We start from the raw sequence: 15148 nt of genomic DNA on the forward strand, positions 1-15148 counted from the left end.
TATAAATATAATCCACTTCACAGCACTCTTTTTGCTGAACTGTAAACACAACTCACTGCTTTACACACAACTTCCAAATGATCAACACACTCCTAGTAAAACTACACACATGTATGGCTGGTATTTACACTATTTTGCCAACTGTCTGGCTACACTGTCACATGCGAGAACTGTTTTACATCATTAGTTCACTTTGCAATCAGCATGAGCTCTGTGAATAAGCCACAGGTAAGCTTCAGTGTGGAGAACAATGGAGGGAGAAGGAGACTGAGAAGAACGAGAATTAGAGGAGGATGAGGACATGAGGAAGCAGGAGGAAGAGGACGAGGAGGTGAGGAAGGAGGAAGGGTAAGAAGAAATAGAATTACTGATGTCATCGGAGCTACAATAGTGGATCATGTGATCAACTATGGAATGACCCTGAACGGGTTCAGCCTGAGCCGCTACACTGTAGCAAGCATCATGAGGCTTATTGAGGCATATTGATGAGAATGGGTTAGTACAGTTCCTTCACAGTTTTGTAGGTGTACCATACTCTAATGAGAAAAACATCAATACTGTACATGTAAAACTGAAACTGTTACTCCATAGAATTGCTAGACATCCAGCATCTGGAAGGAGGCATGCGAGGATATGGACCAGGCATCATGTCAGGCCTGGATACGGCACTCCAGGAGATATTTTCCCCAGTGCCTTGGACTAGAAGACATTGCATGCATGTGATGTTGATGAAATTCTGTGGCCGGACCCAGAGAGACAATGAGACTGATTTTCTCTCTCTTTCAGTGAAATTGTATGTTTTCTTGTGTGTGTTTTGATGTGTGTGAATAAACATTCATACTTGAAATTTGAATCCCTGTGTTTATAGAACTATTTATGACAAAAGTTTGACCTCACATGGACAGACCTTGTGCACAGAGAAAGCAAAAGCCAGATGTGTTTTCAGTTAATACCATCAGTGTGTAGTTGGCACATTGTGTGCTTAGTAATATGATGGTTTGTGTTAACTGTGTGGTACAAAAATACCATTTTTACAAAGGTTTGAAGAGTTAAGCAAGATGCATTAGCTTTTGCAAAAGATCTACAATGTTTTGCTGATTTGGTGTAAGGTTTTTTTATTTGTGTGTAGAGTTTTGCACAAATAGCCAATAGTTACAGAAATGTGCTTACAGTTTTTTCTGATTGCTTAAACACTAACAATGATTCTTATAGCACAATTTCTAAAACTATTAATAGTTTTAACAAAATCACTCACTGAGTTTGCAAAACTAAAAGCAAAAAAACTGCTTTACACTCAATTTGCACTTTTGTAACACACAATTTGCAATTGTATAAATATAATCCACTTCACAGCACTCTTTTTGCTGAACTGTAAACACAACTCACTGCTTTACACACAACTTCCAAATGATCAACACACTCCTAGTAAAACTACACACATGTATGGCTGGTATTTACACTATTTTGCCAACTGTCTGGCTACACTGTCACATGTGAGAACTGTTTTACATCATTAGTTCACTTTGCAATCAGCATGAGATCTGTAAATAAGCCACAGGTAAGCTTCAGTGTGGAGAACAATGGAGGGAGAAGAAGACTGAGAAGAGAGAGAATTAGAGGAGGATGAGGACATGAGGAAGCAGGAGGAAGAGGACGAGGAGGTGAAGAGGAAGGAGGAAGGGTAAGAAGAAATAGAATTACTGATGTCATCGGAGCTACAATAGTGGATCATGTGATCAACCATGGAATGACCCTGAGGGAAGCTGGACAACGGGTTCAGCCTGAGCCGCTACACTGTAGCAAGCATCATAAGGACATATTGATGAGAATGGGTTAGTACAGTTCCTTCACTCTAAGTTTTGTAGTAGTACCACACTCTAATGAGAAAAACATCAATACTGTACATGTAAAACTGAAACTGTTACTCCACAGAATTGCTAGACATCCAGCATCTGGAAGGAGGCATGCGAGGATATGGACCAGGCATCATGTCAGGCCTGGATACGGCACTCCAGGAGACATGTTCCCCGGTGCCTTGGACTAGAAGACATTGCATGAGACGATGAAATTCTGTGGCCGGACCCAGAGAGACAATGAGACAATGATTTTCTCTCTCTCTCTCTCTTTCAGTGAAATTGTCTGTTTTCTTGTGTTTGTTTTGATGTGTGTGAATAAACATTCATACTTGAAATTTGAATCTCTGTGTGTTTATAGAACTATTTATGACAAAAGTTTGACCTCACATGGACAGACCTTGTGCACAGAGAAAGCAAAAGCCAGATGTGTTTTCAGTTAATACCATCAGTGTGTAGTTGGCACATTGTGTGCTTAGTAATATGATGGTTTGTGTTAACTGTGTGGTACAAAAATACCATTTTTACAAAGGTTTGAAGAGTTAAGCAAGATGTATTAGCTTTTGCAAGAGATCTACAATGTTTTGCTGATTTGGTGTAAGGTTTTTTTTATTTGTGTGTAGAGTTTTGCACAAATAGCCAATAGTTACAGAAATGTGCTTAAGCAATCAGAAAAAAACTGTAAGCAATCAGAAAAAACTGTATTCCCTTTGAAAAGGTCCCTCAGGGAAATTTAGGTATCAGCAGCAATACAACACCAACAGTCAGAGCAAGAGTTAAATAGAATAAAATAGAATATAGTGCAGTAAAGAAAATAAAAGATAAGAGGAATTATTTACAAACATTGCACACCAGCATAGATGGTACAGATGGATTATTGCACATATAAATTAGTGCACGTGTGTTGTATCGGGCGGGCTATGCTCCTCCCTTCCTTCTCCCCCTCCTGCCAAAAGCAGAGTTGTAACGTTTGATGGATCGGGGGACAAAAGAGTCTCTGAGTCTGTGGGTCCTGCTCTTGGGGAGGAGCAGCTTGTTACTGTTCAGGCTCCTCTGAACACTGATGTCAGTGTGCAGAGGATGACTGGCATCGTCCACAATAGCCAGGAGTTTTCTTAGTGTTCTCCTCTCTGCCACTGTCACCAGGGAGTCCAGCTTCATGCCGACCACAGAGCCGGCCCGCCTGATAAGTCTGTCCAGCCTGTTAGCACACCTTTTGTTTATGTTATCCCCCCCCCCCCCCCCCCCAACAGACAACAGCATAAAAAAGTGTACTGGCCACCACAGACTGGTAGAACATCCACAGGAGTTTCCTGCAGATGTTGAAGGCTCCCAGTCTTCGCAGGAAGTACAGACGGCTCTGGCCCTTCTTCCTCTCGGGTCCATTCTCTGCAAACATGGTGTCTCTTTCCATTTTTATGCGGATGACTCACAAATTTACATGTCCTTAAAAGAGTGTCCTGACACAACATCAAAAGTCCACGGTAACAAATCTTGCCATAAAATTGGACTCCAATCTGAAACTTGATGCTCAGATCAGTGCAGTTGTCAAAGCAAGCTTTTTTCAACTGAGACAACTGGCCAAAGTTAAACCGTTCCTTTCTTGGCATCACTTTGAGATTTTAATTCATGCTTTTATTACCAATCGTTTAGACTCTTGCAATGCACTTTATTTTGGGCTCAGCCAGGTGTCACTTGCACGATTGCAGCTTGTACAGAATGCTGCTGCATGGCTTTATACTAGGACTAAGAAACGAGAGCACATTACTCCGAATTTAAAGTCATTGCACTGGCTCTCGATTGGTTTTTGTATTGATTTTAAAAATCTCCTATTTGTTTTTAAATCCCTTCATGGTCTCGCCCCTCAATATGTGTTAGACATGCTCCAGCTCTACTGCCCTGCTCACTCTCTAAGGTCAGCTGACCAGTCTCTCTTGGTCGTCCCAAAAACATAGAGAAAACTCAGGGGGGGCTGTTCCTTCTCTGTCGCGGGTCCTAAACTGTGGAAAGAACTGCCTTTGCACCTTAGACAGATTAATTCTTTTTATGGTTTTTAACTTAAAACACATTTTTTTAACTCAATTTGAGTTGTTGACTTTTATTTGTTTTATTGTTTTTACTCCTGACTGGTGTTTTTATTGTACTGTTTTATATTCCTGTGTTTTATCAAATTGATACTTATTTTTATTAGTAATTTATTCCACTCTTGTTAGGCTGTGTACAGCACTTTGGCTGACCTTGTTGTTTTGTATAGTGCTCTATAAATAAAGATGGATTGGATTGGAACAAATACGAAGGAACCTTGTAGAGAAGATTGAAGCAAGGCGTCTGGACTTGTAGAGTTTTCTTGAAGACGTTTCGCTGCTCATCCAAGCAGCTTCATCAGTTCTAACTGTTTGGTGGGGAAGCATGGTTTATATGTGGCTACAGACCTCAGTGGGTGGGTCTGGGTAAAACTTAAATAAACAATAGCACTAAATGTTTCCATACTTACCTGTGATGTTCTGGCTGACTGGGCCAGGTGTGTCTAACGACTGGCTAATGACTATGAAACTGGCGGAGGGGGACTGATTGACAGCCCTTTGTTCTTACTGTGATTATGTGTAAACTTCCTGGGAATGGATGGAATCACTGCATTGTATGTGGTAGAAAGATGATGTCTGAGGCCACCACCTCTGTTAAGGGAAGGTTTTTCCAGCTTAACATAGATGGCTTCCTTGACTCCTCTTTCATACCACCTTTCCTCCCTGTCTAAAATGTGAACGTTGTTGTCCTCAAAGGAGTGTCCTTTGTCTTTGAGGTGGAGGTGAACAGCTGAGTCTTGTCCTGAGGAGGTGGCTCTCCTGTGCTGAGCCATTCTTCTGTGGAGTGGTTGTTTAGTTTCTCCAATGTACAGATCAGAGCATTCCTCACTGCACTGGACTGCATATATCACATTGCTGTGTTTCTCCCTGGGAATCTTGTCCTTCGGGTGAACCAGTCTCTGTCTCAGTGTTGTCATAGGTTTGAAATGGACCGGGATGTCATGGTTGTTGAAGATCCTGCGGAGTTTCTCTGATACTCCTGACACACATGATTCCATCCATTCCCAGGAAGTTTGCACATACTCACAGTAAGAACAAAGGGCTGTCAACCAGTCCCCCTCCGGCAGTTTCATAGTCGTTAGCCAGTCGTTAGACACACCTGGCCCAGTCAGCCAGAACATCACAGGTAAGTATGGAAACATTTAGTGCTATTGTTTATTTAAGTTTTACCCAGACCCACCCACTGAGGTCTGTAACCACATATAAACCATGTTTCCCACCAAACAGTCAGAACTGATGAAGCTGCTGGGATGAGAGCGAAACGTCTTCAAGAAAACTCTACAAGTCCAGACGCCTTGTTTCAATCTTCTCTACGTATGATGACCTGGATGACTGAGAATCTTCATCAACAAGGAACCTTGTACTCTGATGGAGGTCTGGCGCCCCCTACCATCCAACCAACATCTGTGCATGATGATTTAAACATGATGATTTAAAATATACAACTTTGATTACCACAGCATCTAATTTATTCTGTCTTTATTTTGTCTGTAAGAATTAGTTTTAGCCTTTCAGAGGGATGTATTGCCTAAACTTAATGTGTTTCCATTTACATGTATTCATATTTGTACCCATGTCTCCAGGGTTTGTATTTTTAAAATTATTTTTTTAAGTGTGGTCTTGTGATAAGTGACATCAGCGCCGGCTTTCGGCGAGTTATGTTGTCAGATGATGTCCTGCAGGAATCTCTCTGTAATCAAGCCAAGCTCTGTTACACTGAGAAGAAACGGAAGTTGCACCATACCGCCTTCAAAGTAAAGGCCTGAGAACCCAAGCACATTATCTGGACGACATGTTTACGCACGTAAAGCTTCAGTATCAAAAGTTGAAGGTGTTTAAACTGTGAACATATACTTTTGAAGAAGCTGCATATAGATAGTGTCTGTGAATCAATGGTAACATTATTTTAGTGATCCACTATATGACAAAGGTTTGGCACAGTTTAATTTTGAAAATCTTCCCCAGGATAATGCGTAATTCTGACTGACTTGGTGCTGGTTGTGCGCTTCTTTCGCTCTAAATGCGTCAACTTGTCAAATGTGATTCACTTCAGCTGTGGACATGTTTCACGCAGGATCCAGAGCAATTAATAAGTAAAGGGCGCAGGTGTGAAGGATCCCTGTGCCCCGGTGATCGGGAAACTTTACCGGAGTGTTTTTGTGATTTTTATCCATTTTTTTTTACATCACCGCATCCACTGTGGTGTTATTTCGCGCCTCACTGCGGGTCGTAGTTGTGTATGTTGTGTCACCTAAACTTGTTGTGTGATTTGTGGTTCTTGACGTTTGGTCGTCTTCCACAATGGCCTCAGCCACCTCCACCCCCTTCGCCTCCAGCAGCCGCTCCAGCCGCTCTAGCCGCCGCAGCGCAGCCGCCGGCCTGGCCAGCACCAGCCCGACCTGCCTGTCCCGGATCCAGGAGAAAGATGACCTCCGACACCTCAACGACCGCCTCGCTAACTACATCCAGCGGGTCCAAGAGCTGGAAAGCGAAAGGTCCGTTATGCTGTTTCAGCTGGAGGAGAAGGAGCAATCGAAAAGCCGGGAGATGGGCAATGTGCGGCGGCTGTATGAGGAGGAGCTGGCTGATGTCAGAAAGTCCCTGGATGTTCTGGCCGGAGAGAGGGCCGGTCTGCAGATCGACTATGGGAATCTATGCGAGGAGCAGAAGAAACTTCAAGCCAGGTAGTAGGTACCGCTACTTCCGGCTTTAATACATTTACACATGAGAAGTCTATAAAAGCTTTCTTAACTTCCTTTTAACAAAGTTGACATTTCGGTCAACTGAATATTAGTCATTTATAAATGACATCATGTTTCTCCGTTGAAAAACAAGGCAAAGGGATTTATTATATTAATGTAGTCCAGGCTGTGTCTTTACTTCATATGTGCATTTTATTTTGAAATGAAAAAATTATTAACTTTATTTTTTATTTTTTAATTATTAACATTAACTTATGTCCCTAAACAGCACATCAGCCTCAGATCTTTTCCAAGTGCACATTTAACAGATTGTTTTTGCATGAATAACAACATCAGTCCTGTAGCCTACTTCTGAAGGAGGTGTAGAATTTTACATTTGTGTAGTTGGGCCCGTGACCGCATGTTTTTGTTAATGGAGTCTGGTCTGCCATGGGACGACTTGTGTTTTTTGTTTTGTTCTTGTTTTTTTTTCTGTGGTAGTTCTTATGATGGTCTCTTTTAGGAACCAGAAGAGGGAGAACGATCTGGCCAATGCATTGACTCAGTGGAGGAAAGTGGAGTCAGCTCTGAGCTCCAAGGATGCAGAGTACACCAAGCTGCTGTCTGAGAACAGGAGGCTGCACAATGACTTCGCAGACCTGCAGGGCCAGCTGGAAAACGTATAAATGTTTTGTCATTTTGTGGCCCACACAAAGTATCCCAGACTCAGAAATGATGGGGGGGGATCGGTAAATGATTAGCCTAGGATAACATAACAACTGGAATCAGAAAAGAAAATATAGAGCCTGAGAAAATCAATCTGTATTCCATTAATAAACAGTATTTTTTACAGTGTGTCCTCTAGGCAAAGCAAACGGTAACATTTGTAACCTGGACAAGCCAGTTTTATTTTATAAGTTATTTCATGTCTGTGCCTGTAAAACATGCTGTTTCTGCATCCTACAACATAGAGTGTCTCTGCAGAGCATGTCTGACAGACAGCAGGACATAAGACTGTCCACTGCTTTGTTGGTGGATATCAAAGATGTTATTTCTCTCTTTTTAATCATGTTGTATTGCACAGCGATATGTGTGCAGTGTCTCCCTTCTTGTTACCATGATTGTACTATTTGTATAGAAGGTATGAAGTGTTTAAAAAAACTGCAAGAGCAAGTACAAGTGTGAGCATCAGGTCAAAAGTTTGGGTTAGACACTTTATATTGCTCTGTGGACTACGGTTTTCAAACCTTTGGTTATGTGTTGTCATCAGGTGGAGAGTGTACTGGCGGACACCAAGAACCAGCTAAACTCTGAGATGCTGAGGAGGATAGACATGGAGAACCAGGTGCAAACACTGAAAGAGCAGCTGGAGCTGCAGAAGAACATCAGCGAGCAGGTAAAGCACACAAACCTCAGACTATAGGCTACAAATGTCAACATTGGTGATAGTTTCATCTCTTGCACTGGTGTTTTATAGGAGATTTTAGAGATCCGAAGCAGACATGAAAGCCGTCTAGTGGAGGTGGACTCAAGACGGCGGAGAGAGTTTGAGAGTAAACTGGCTGGGACGATGCAGCAGCTTCGCCAGGACCACGAGTTTCAGCTGCAGCAGTACAAAGAAGAAATCGACCGGACCTTTAGCTCAAAGGTTTGAACATAAATTAAAAGTGGCACCTGTATGAGTGTTCACATTTGTTTGTAAAGTTTTTCTTTTAAAACGATTGTCGCTTTGAATTGATGTGGTCCACAGTTACAGAATGCCCAGCAGGCTGCACTGGAAAAGAACAATGTTGTATCAGCCACAAAAGATGAACTGGAAACCGCCAAGGCCAGAGTGGACACCCTCAACCTGCAGCTGCAGCAGTACCAGAAAGATGTAAGTTCACTTTGTAACACACCATAAACAGCACTGTGACCATCACAGTCGTGTTTGAAGTTTAATCATTTAAGTTTTGTTTTTATGTTGGTGTTTCTTTGTTTAAAACCGTAATAAAAGTCATCTGATCATAGTAGGTCACATGTTCAATACTGAGTCCCTTTTTACAGCTTCCATAGGATGTAATTGTGTGAGCTGCAGCAGGTGCTGCTGATGATGAGTCCTTGATGAACTGATCAGCAGCAGGTGTACAGACCTCTATAAAAACAGATGTTTTGACAGTTTTCTGCTCTGGAACATTCAGGTGTGTGTGTTAACACAACGACAAGAGAGAAAGACATAAACAATGGTGTTAGAGAAGCAGCTGTTGCTGCACATCAATCTGAAAGACTTATGAAACCATTTCAAACTATTTGGAGTTCAACGTTCTACAGAGAGAAAGATTATTCACAAGTGGAAACATTCAGGACAGCTGTCAGTCTTCACAGGAGTGGACGTCCCAGCTAATTCAGCCCAAGATCAGAAATACAATCAGAAAAACACAAAAAACTACATGAGCTACAAAACAAAGAGCTACATGTCAGAGCCTATAGACCTCACTGAGCATGCTCAGTGTTAATGTGACAGCACAACTAGAAGAAGACTGAACAAGTACAGTGTGTTTGTTTGTTACCAGGAGAAAGACTCTTCTGTCTAAAAAGCACATGGAAGCAGGACAAACGTTATGTGATATTGTAGTTCCCTAATAATAGGAGCCACTATGATCAGATGACTGTTTATTATATTTTACCCAAGAAACATATAATTAAGAGGGGGTACACACACACAACATTTTAAACATGACTGTGTGTTGGGGTATGAAAACAATCAAATGTGCAGGTTGATAGGCCAGACTTTGTGTAAGGTGTTTGTGTATCCATGCACTCCTAGCATAGTTTGACACCTACATGTAAGTGGTGTCCACAGCTGTCTCACAGAGGATGTTAATGGGGCCTTTGCAGTGTTAGCAGACAGAGCTAGGTTAGCTGTGCAGTGGGGTCAGATACATATGTAAAAACATTAACAACAGCAGACATGTAAATATGCAGGAATCGGTAGCTTTAAACTTTATAATGTCATTAGTGCTAATGTTTCTCTTTGTATAATTGTCAGAAAATGCTGCTGGAAGGCCGGCTCCAGGAGCTGGAAAGGACTCTGGACCAGGAGCGGGAGCTTTGGCAGCAGAAGCTCCATCAGAAGGAGCAGGAGCTGCTGAACCTGAGAAGCCAGATGTTCAGTCAGCTGGAGGACTACGAGAACCTGCTGGATGTTAAGCTAGCTCTGGACATGGAGATCAATGCCTACAGGAAGATGCTGGAGGTTGAGGAACAGAGGTATCTGTTCTCATAAATCTAACGCATGGCTGCAGGTCTTTGGAAGTCCATAGAGTAAGTTGGTTATTCTCTCAGGTTGCAGCTGTCTCCCAGCCCCTCCCAGCATGCCACCATACCTCGTGCACATGAACAAAGCAGCCGCAAGCTCAGAGGCAAAAAGCGAAAGTACGAGGAAGCCTCTGGCAGTTCGCAGGCCTACAAAATGTCCAGTGGCTCCACAGAGCGCGGAGCTGTGAGCGTGGCAGAGATCGACATGGATGGCAAATATGTCAGGCTGAAGAACAACTCTGAGACAGTAAGATAGCGGGATGGGGGTGAATGAAGAATTCATTTTGAAGCAAAATACACATTACTGGCTTATATAAAGAGACTTAGGCATGGGTGTTTGTATGGTCCCTCTCCAGGAGCAGCTGCTGGGTGGTTGGAAGGTTAGGTGGATGTACCCTGACTCTGGAGACATTTCCTTCCACATCCCCTCCTCCTGCGTCCTGGCTGGTGGGCAGACACTCACAGTGAGTAGTTAACATCATTAGTGGGAGCCCTGCAGAGATGGTGAAAAGGAATAAAGTCAAGTGTGTGTGCACATCTGTCAGATCTGGGCAGCAGGTGCTGAGGCAGAGGCAGATGTCCAGCCTGGGGACCTGGTTCTTCAGGGTCACAGGACCTGGGGGCCCATCACTGATGTACGGGTGGTTCTTCTCAATTTGGACCAAGAGGTAAGTGGAACAACTGCATCCCCCAGAATGCACCAGTGCAGTCAAGCATTTAAACACGCCCTGATTCATTTCCTGTGTGGTGGCATTTTTCCTTTAAAGGCCTTTTGGTCAAGGTGATGAGCTGTGTCATATGGTGCATTCGAGAACCACCAGAAAGTTCAGTTATGATTGTACCTGTGTCACTTCTGTAATTATTGAAGGAAGGATTAATTTGTGCTCTGGGCGTATGTCGGTGTTTGATATACAGTCATGTGATGCTGTTTCAGGAAGAGGCAGAGCGCAGGGTGTGCATGCAGGCCAGAGGTGGTAAGGAAACAGAGTTGGAGTTTGAAGAGTTTGTAGCAGGCAGTGACATCCAACGCCACCGGAGACAGGTAAGCATACTTCAAAAAGGGCCAAAACAGTAATTGTTCCATGACCACAGTGAGCATGGATTAAAGTTTTATGTATCTATGACGGATTGTCAGCTGTCGTAAGGCTAAAAATTAGATCAAATTGTGGCAAAAATGTCTTTGTTTGAACTTGGACAAGATAGCTTAGAGCAGTTTTTGCCACCCTTTATCAAGCCATGGCACATATTTTTACAAATAAAATAAAATCCCACAGCACATCTAGGCGTTGATTATTTTTATTTTTATTTTTTATATATATGTGTGTATATATATATATATATATATATGTGTTTTCCTGCTTTAGATAAATGTTGTTGATTCATGTTAATCAGACATTAACTAGTTAGCTAATCGATGCAAATTATAAAAACACATATTCATAAAGTAAAGAGTAAACATTGTAGTAATATATGGAGTAGAAAGTACTGATAATCGCTGACAATAAATGTTAACATCAACTTAAAGAAAAGCTGGGAGGAAGCTAGAAATTGTAGTAGACGGTAATATTTGTTGTTTTCCATATCTGCTCCCTCCCCAGACACCATGGGCATAAGGAGATTTCTCACAGAGAAACAGAAAGTAAGCGTTTACTTCTGTAGGTAAAACAGGTGTTTAACAACCTGTTAAAATCCACCAGAACGCAGGAAATGCCATCTACTTCATAAAACTCTTCTGACAACTTGTTCAAACGTTTTGTTATTTATAGCCCATTAACAAGAATGGTACCATAAGTCTTGCAAAGAAATATTGGTTTTATGCACTAGCTTTGAACTAGTATGGATAATGGACAACATGGTGTTTAAATATCGAGGCGTATGCGGCCACAAGCCCAAGTGATAGAAAACTATCAGATTTATTTTCTGCTTTGATCCCTGAGTGAGGTGTGACTGGATGGATTTAGCACACAAAGCCTGACACTCCTGTTTCTCTTTGCCTGCTCTGAAGCCAAAAAGAAAGAAGAAGAAATGTTGCTCTGTGTGTTGATGAAGAGCAGACGGCATCCTGTACAGTAGGTGAGGAGGACAGTGACGCCCAGTCAGGCCCTCTGCTTAACTGCATGTCCCTGCTGTGCTTTGCTATGTATATAACAAGATGCTTGGCTTGTTATTAGTGTTGTCATTTGTGGATAACTGGTATCACAAAGCTGCTTAGCAATCCCAAAGGGTCTGTGTGTTGATCTGAAAGAGGCAGTGTTATTTACTAGCTCTGGTAGTGTCCTCCTCCAGCATGCAGCTTGTGATGTAACTTCCTGTTGTAGTCCACGTATGAGAAGTCATAGGATCAGCACTTCCTGAAGTCTGAGAGGCAATCATAAGAAAAGTAGAATCTTCTGTTATACCTATACACTAATCACAAAGAGGGCTGGCTAACATGCTAATCATGCTTCATGGTCCACCTCAGGTCTTTGTTCATAAGTGTGACTAGTACGTTCATGTTCAAATGTCAGTATCCCTTTTTGTAATTCTATGTTTTTATTATGTTTTTACTCAAAAACAAAACTAAACCAACCATATGATCATCGTGGGTCTAACCCTGCATTCACTCCAAGAGCAACTCGAGCTGTACAATCCCTGGAAGTCGTTCACTTTCTATGGGCAAGAGTGACTAAAGCTACAAGACTTGAGCGTCTATAAAAAGTTGAAGACGGTTTACCTTTATGCTATGACATGTTTCAGCTGTAAAACACAGACAACCAATCGGAATGTAGACGTTCTTCACTTGTGTGGCTCGGAGCATGCTACTTTTGGTTTCTGCTGTACTTTAGTTCTTATGAAGATGATGTGTGAGAGGTTGGTCGCTGCCATCGCTGGGCACCCAGCATTGTATGACAAACAAAAAGGCTCTGTCCTGGGACGAGGTGTCACGGGTTGTTGGTTGGCCTGCTGAGTTAATAATTTGTGAGAATATTTTAAAGTACGAGGCGCGATACTAATCGAGCTCATAGCATGCTAGTTGTTACTGTTGCTATGAGGCATGTCTCTAATACATCGCTTGCATGATCGCAACAAGCCTCTGCTGTGTTTGCATTTATCACAAGCACTAGTCTTCCTTGCAGATTAATTTTTTGTTCCATTGAGATTAAATACCTGTTACTTTTACTAAACGGAACCTGACCCAAAAGAGAGATGATTGTTTTCTGTTGTCTGTTCACTAGTTAAGGTGTGCCACAAAAAGTGAAAGCAAAGTCCTAGCATACGGCTGTCAAGCTGTCTGTGCTAAAAGCATACAGCTCCTTTAATTGGATAAGCAAAATCAAACGTTTGAATTTCTCACATCATGAGGGATTTGAGTGACAAAAGGGAACAGAACTTTAATAGCAGCTGTACTTATGAGCAACAAAAGATTTTACAGCTTTAGTCGCTCTTGATATGAACGCAGGGTAACTATTAGCCACTGTTTGGTGGGGAGCCCAGACCAGACAACTCCACTTTGGTCTCATCTGTCCATAGGACATTGTTCTTTTTAGACAGAGGAGGCTTTGTCCCAGCAGTCTAACCAAAGAAACTGTATTTTTTCAGTCTGTTCTAATTGTGCTGTCAAGGACATTAAAGATGGTCTTTCAGATTGATGTGCAGCAACAGCTGCTTCTCTAACACCATTGTTTATGTCTTTCTCTCTTGTCATTGTCACACCTGAATGTTCCAGAGCAGCAAACTGTGTCTGTCTGTACACCTGCTGATGATCAGTTCATCAAGGACAAGTTAAATCCTATGGAATCAGGGGAACGCAGTATTGTTCAGTGTAGTGCTTATTTTTTTAAGCCCCTTCTAACAAAGGTGCTCTTCAGTAAGGAACACAGAAGTTCAGAAAGTCAGTCTTGTTTAAAAAAAAAAAGACTTTATTCTGACAACATAACCAAATACAGTTTTTTTATTATTATTTTTTTTTACAAATAAAAGTAGCAGCCTTCCTGGGTGTTGTCATACATGATACATGCCTATTCCTTTTAGTTGACACAAAGTCGTTCCATTCAATGGACAGGTAATGCACAATGTGACCACTAGATGGCTCTAAAAAAAACAAGGCATGAAGAAATGAACGAGCCTTATAGTGTTCATATTGTGCTTTTATGAGTAGTAAACAGCCAGTCTGAGCAGAATGAAAGGGAACCATACATTTGTGCACTTTTTTATTTACATATTACCCACGTAGGACCCTGAGTGAGCTCCTGCTGTGTGCCACGCTTTCTCTGCCTGCATGCTCACTGCCAACCACACTGTGTTCCACAGTACATGTAGTTTAAATGTGCTAACATTTCTGTTTCTCCTCAGGATCTCTCTAAAGAAGCCAGCTGTGCTGTCATGTGAATCCATCTACTGCTGTCTGTCACAACCACCTGGACCACGATGGGACAGTGTTGGACTGAAGAGCTCATGCCTTAACAACTGCACTGTCAGAAAAAAGGGTACAACTGAGGTCCATTTTTGTTCCCTAAGGTACAACTGCCGATGATTTACCATCACAGGTTCCAAGCTGATCCCCATGATACTTAAATGTACCGTTTTTGTGTCAAAATGGTACATTTAAGATCCAAAATGATCAATGGTCAACATCTGTACCATTTTTTCCACAATCAGGGGTACAATTACAAGGTGAAGCTGTCAGTGACAGTTGGGGGACTGTATGGTTTGTGCACCAGAACTGGGAAATGTATTTTGTTCACACTTTTATTTTTAATCCCAAATTTCCAATATTAATCCCAGTTTCCAAAATGTAGGTGATGCGGTTGGACTAAACTTAATATTCCAAGTCACACAAAAATAAAATAAAGAAAATCAGTGGTATCACACATTACTAATATTTAAGATGAACCCAGCTACAGAACCTATTAAAATTTTACAGTAAAAAGCCCAATTTCAAAAATGATCCTTGAGATATTATTAAAGGGTTGAATCACAATGATGTGACCAATGACCATGTGATCTATGACCATGTGACCAATAACGGCTCACACAAGCGCGTTCCTTATGCAGCAGCATATGCACGCGCACCAACGAGAGGTCTTAATCACCCTCACCAGTTCGCGCTCAAATTCGAGATGGAGCTCTCTACAGAGGAGCTCCTTCAAAAGCTTCAGGAACGTGGAATAAATTTGAGAGGTCTTAATCACCCTCACCAGTTCGCGCTCAAATTCGAGATGGAGCTCTCTACAGAGGAGCTCCTTCAAAAGCT

The 15148-nt window shown here is 42.0% G+C and overlaps 1 protein-coding gene across 3 annotated transcripts; it reads left to right on the forward strand.

The window, feature by feature from the left end:
* The first annotated feature begins 5972 nt into the window (after positions 1 to 5972).
* On the forward strand, positions 5973 to 14974 carry LOC114433890 (lamin-L(III)-like). Of its 3 annotated transcripts, XR_003670413.1 has the most exons (13): positions 5973 to 6621; positions 7142 to 7298; positions 7889 to 8014; positions 8096 to 8266; positions 8369 to 8494; positions 9647 to 9867; positions 9943 to 10162; positions 10272 to 10379; positions 10461 to 10583; positions 10850 to 10957; positions 11514 to 11554; positions 11921 to 11988; positions 14248 to 14974. XR_003670413.1 is itself a non-coding variant. In XM_028402667.1 (12 exons), exons 1-11 carry the CDS (start codon positions 6239 to 6241, stop codon positions 11957 to 11959), a joined length of 1782 nt encoding a protein of 593 aa, XP_028258468.1. In that variant the 5' UTR covers positions 5973 to 6238; the 3' UTR covers positions 11960 to 11988; positions 14248 to 14974. The 3 variants fall into 3 exon arrangements, 2 of the variants coding, with proteins under 2 accessions (XP_028258468.1, XP_028258469.1); XM_028402667.1 differs by lacking the exon at positions 11514 to 11554; XM_028402668.1 differs by lacking the exons at positions 11514 to 11554; positions 11921 to 11988.
* Positions 14975 to 15148: the final 174 nt, after the last annotated feature.

This window comes from Parambassis ranga, chromosome 3, assembly GCF_900634625.1.
Source record: "Parambassis ranga chromosome 3, fParRan2.1, whole genome shotgun sequence".
NCBI classification, from domain to species: Eukaryota; Metazoa; Chordata; class Actinopteri; family Ambassidae; genus Parambassis; species Parambassis ranga.

Coding starts and splice junctions, on each gene's coding strand:
- LOC114433890 (XM_028402667.1), top strand. CDS start 6,239: ATGGCCTCAGCCACCTCCACCCCCTTCGCCTCCAGCAGCCGCTCCAGC. Junction 10,163..10,271: donor TGAAGAACAACTCTGAGACA/GTAAGATAGCGG, acceptor GTCCCTCTCCAG/GAGCAGCTGCTGGGTGGTTG. Junction 10,584..10,849: donor TTCTCAATTTGGACCAAGAG/GTAAGTGGAACA, acceptor ATGCTGTTTCAG/GAAGAGGCAGAGCGCAGGGT.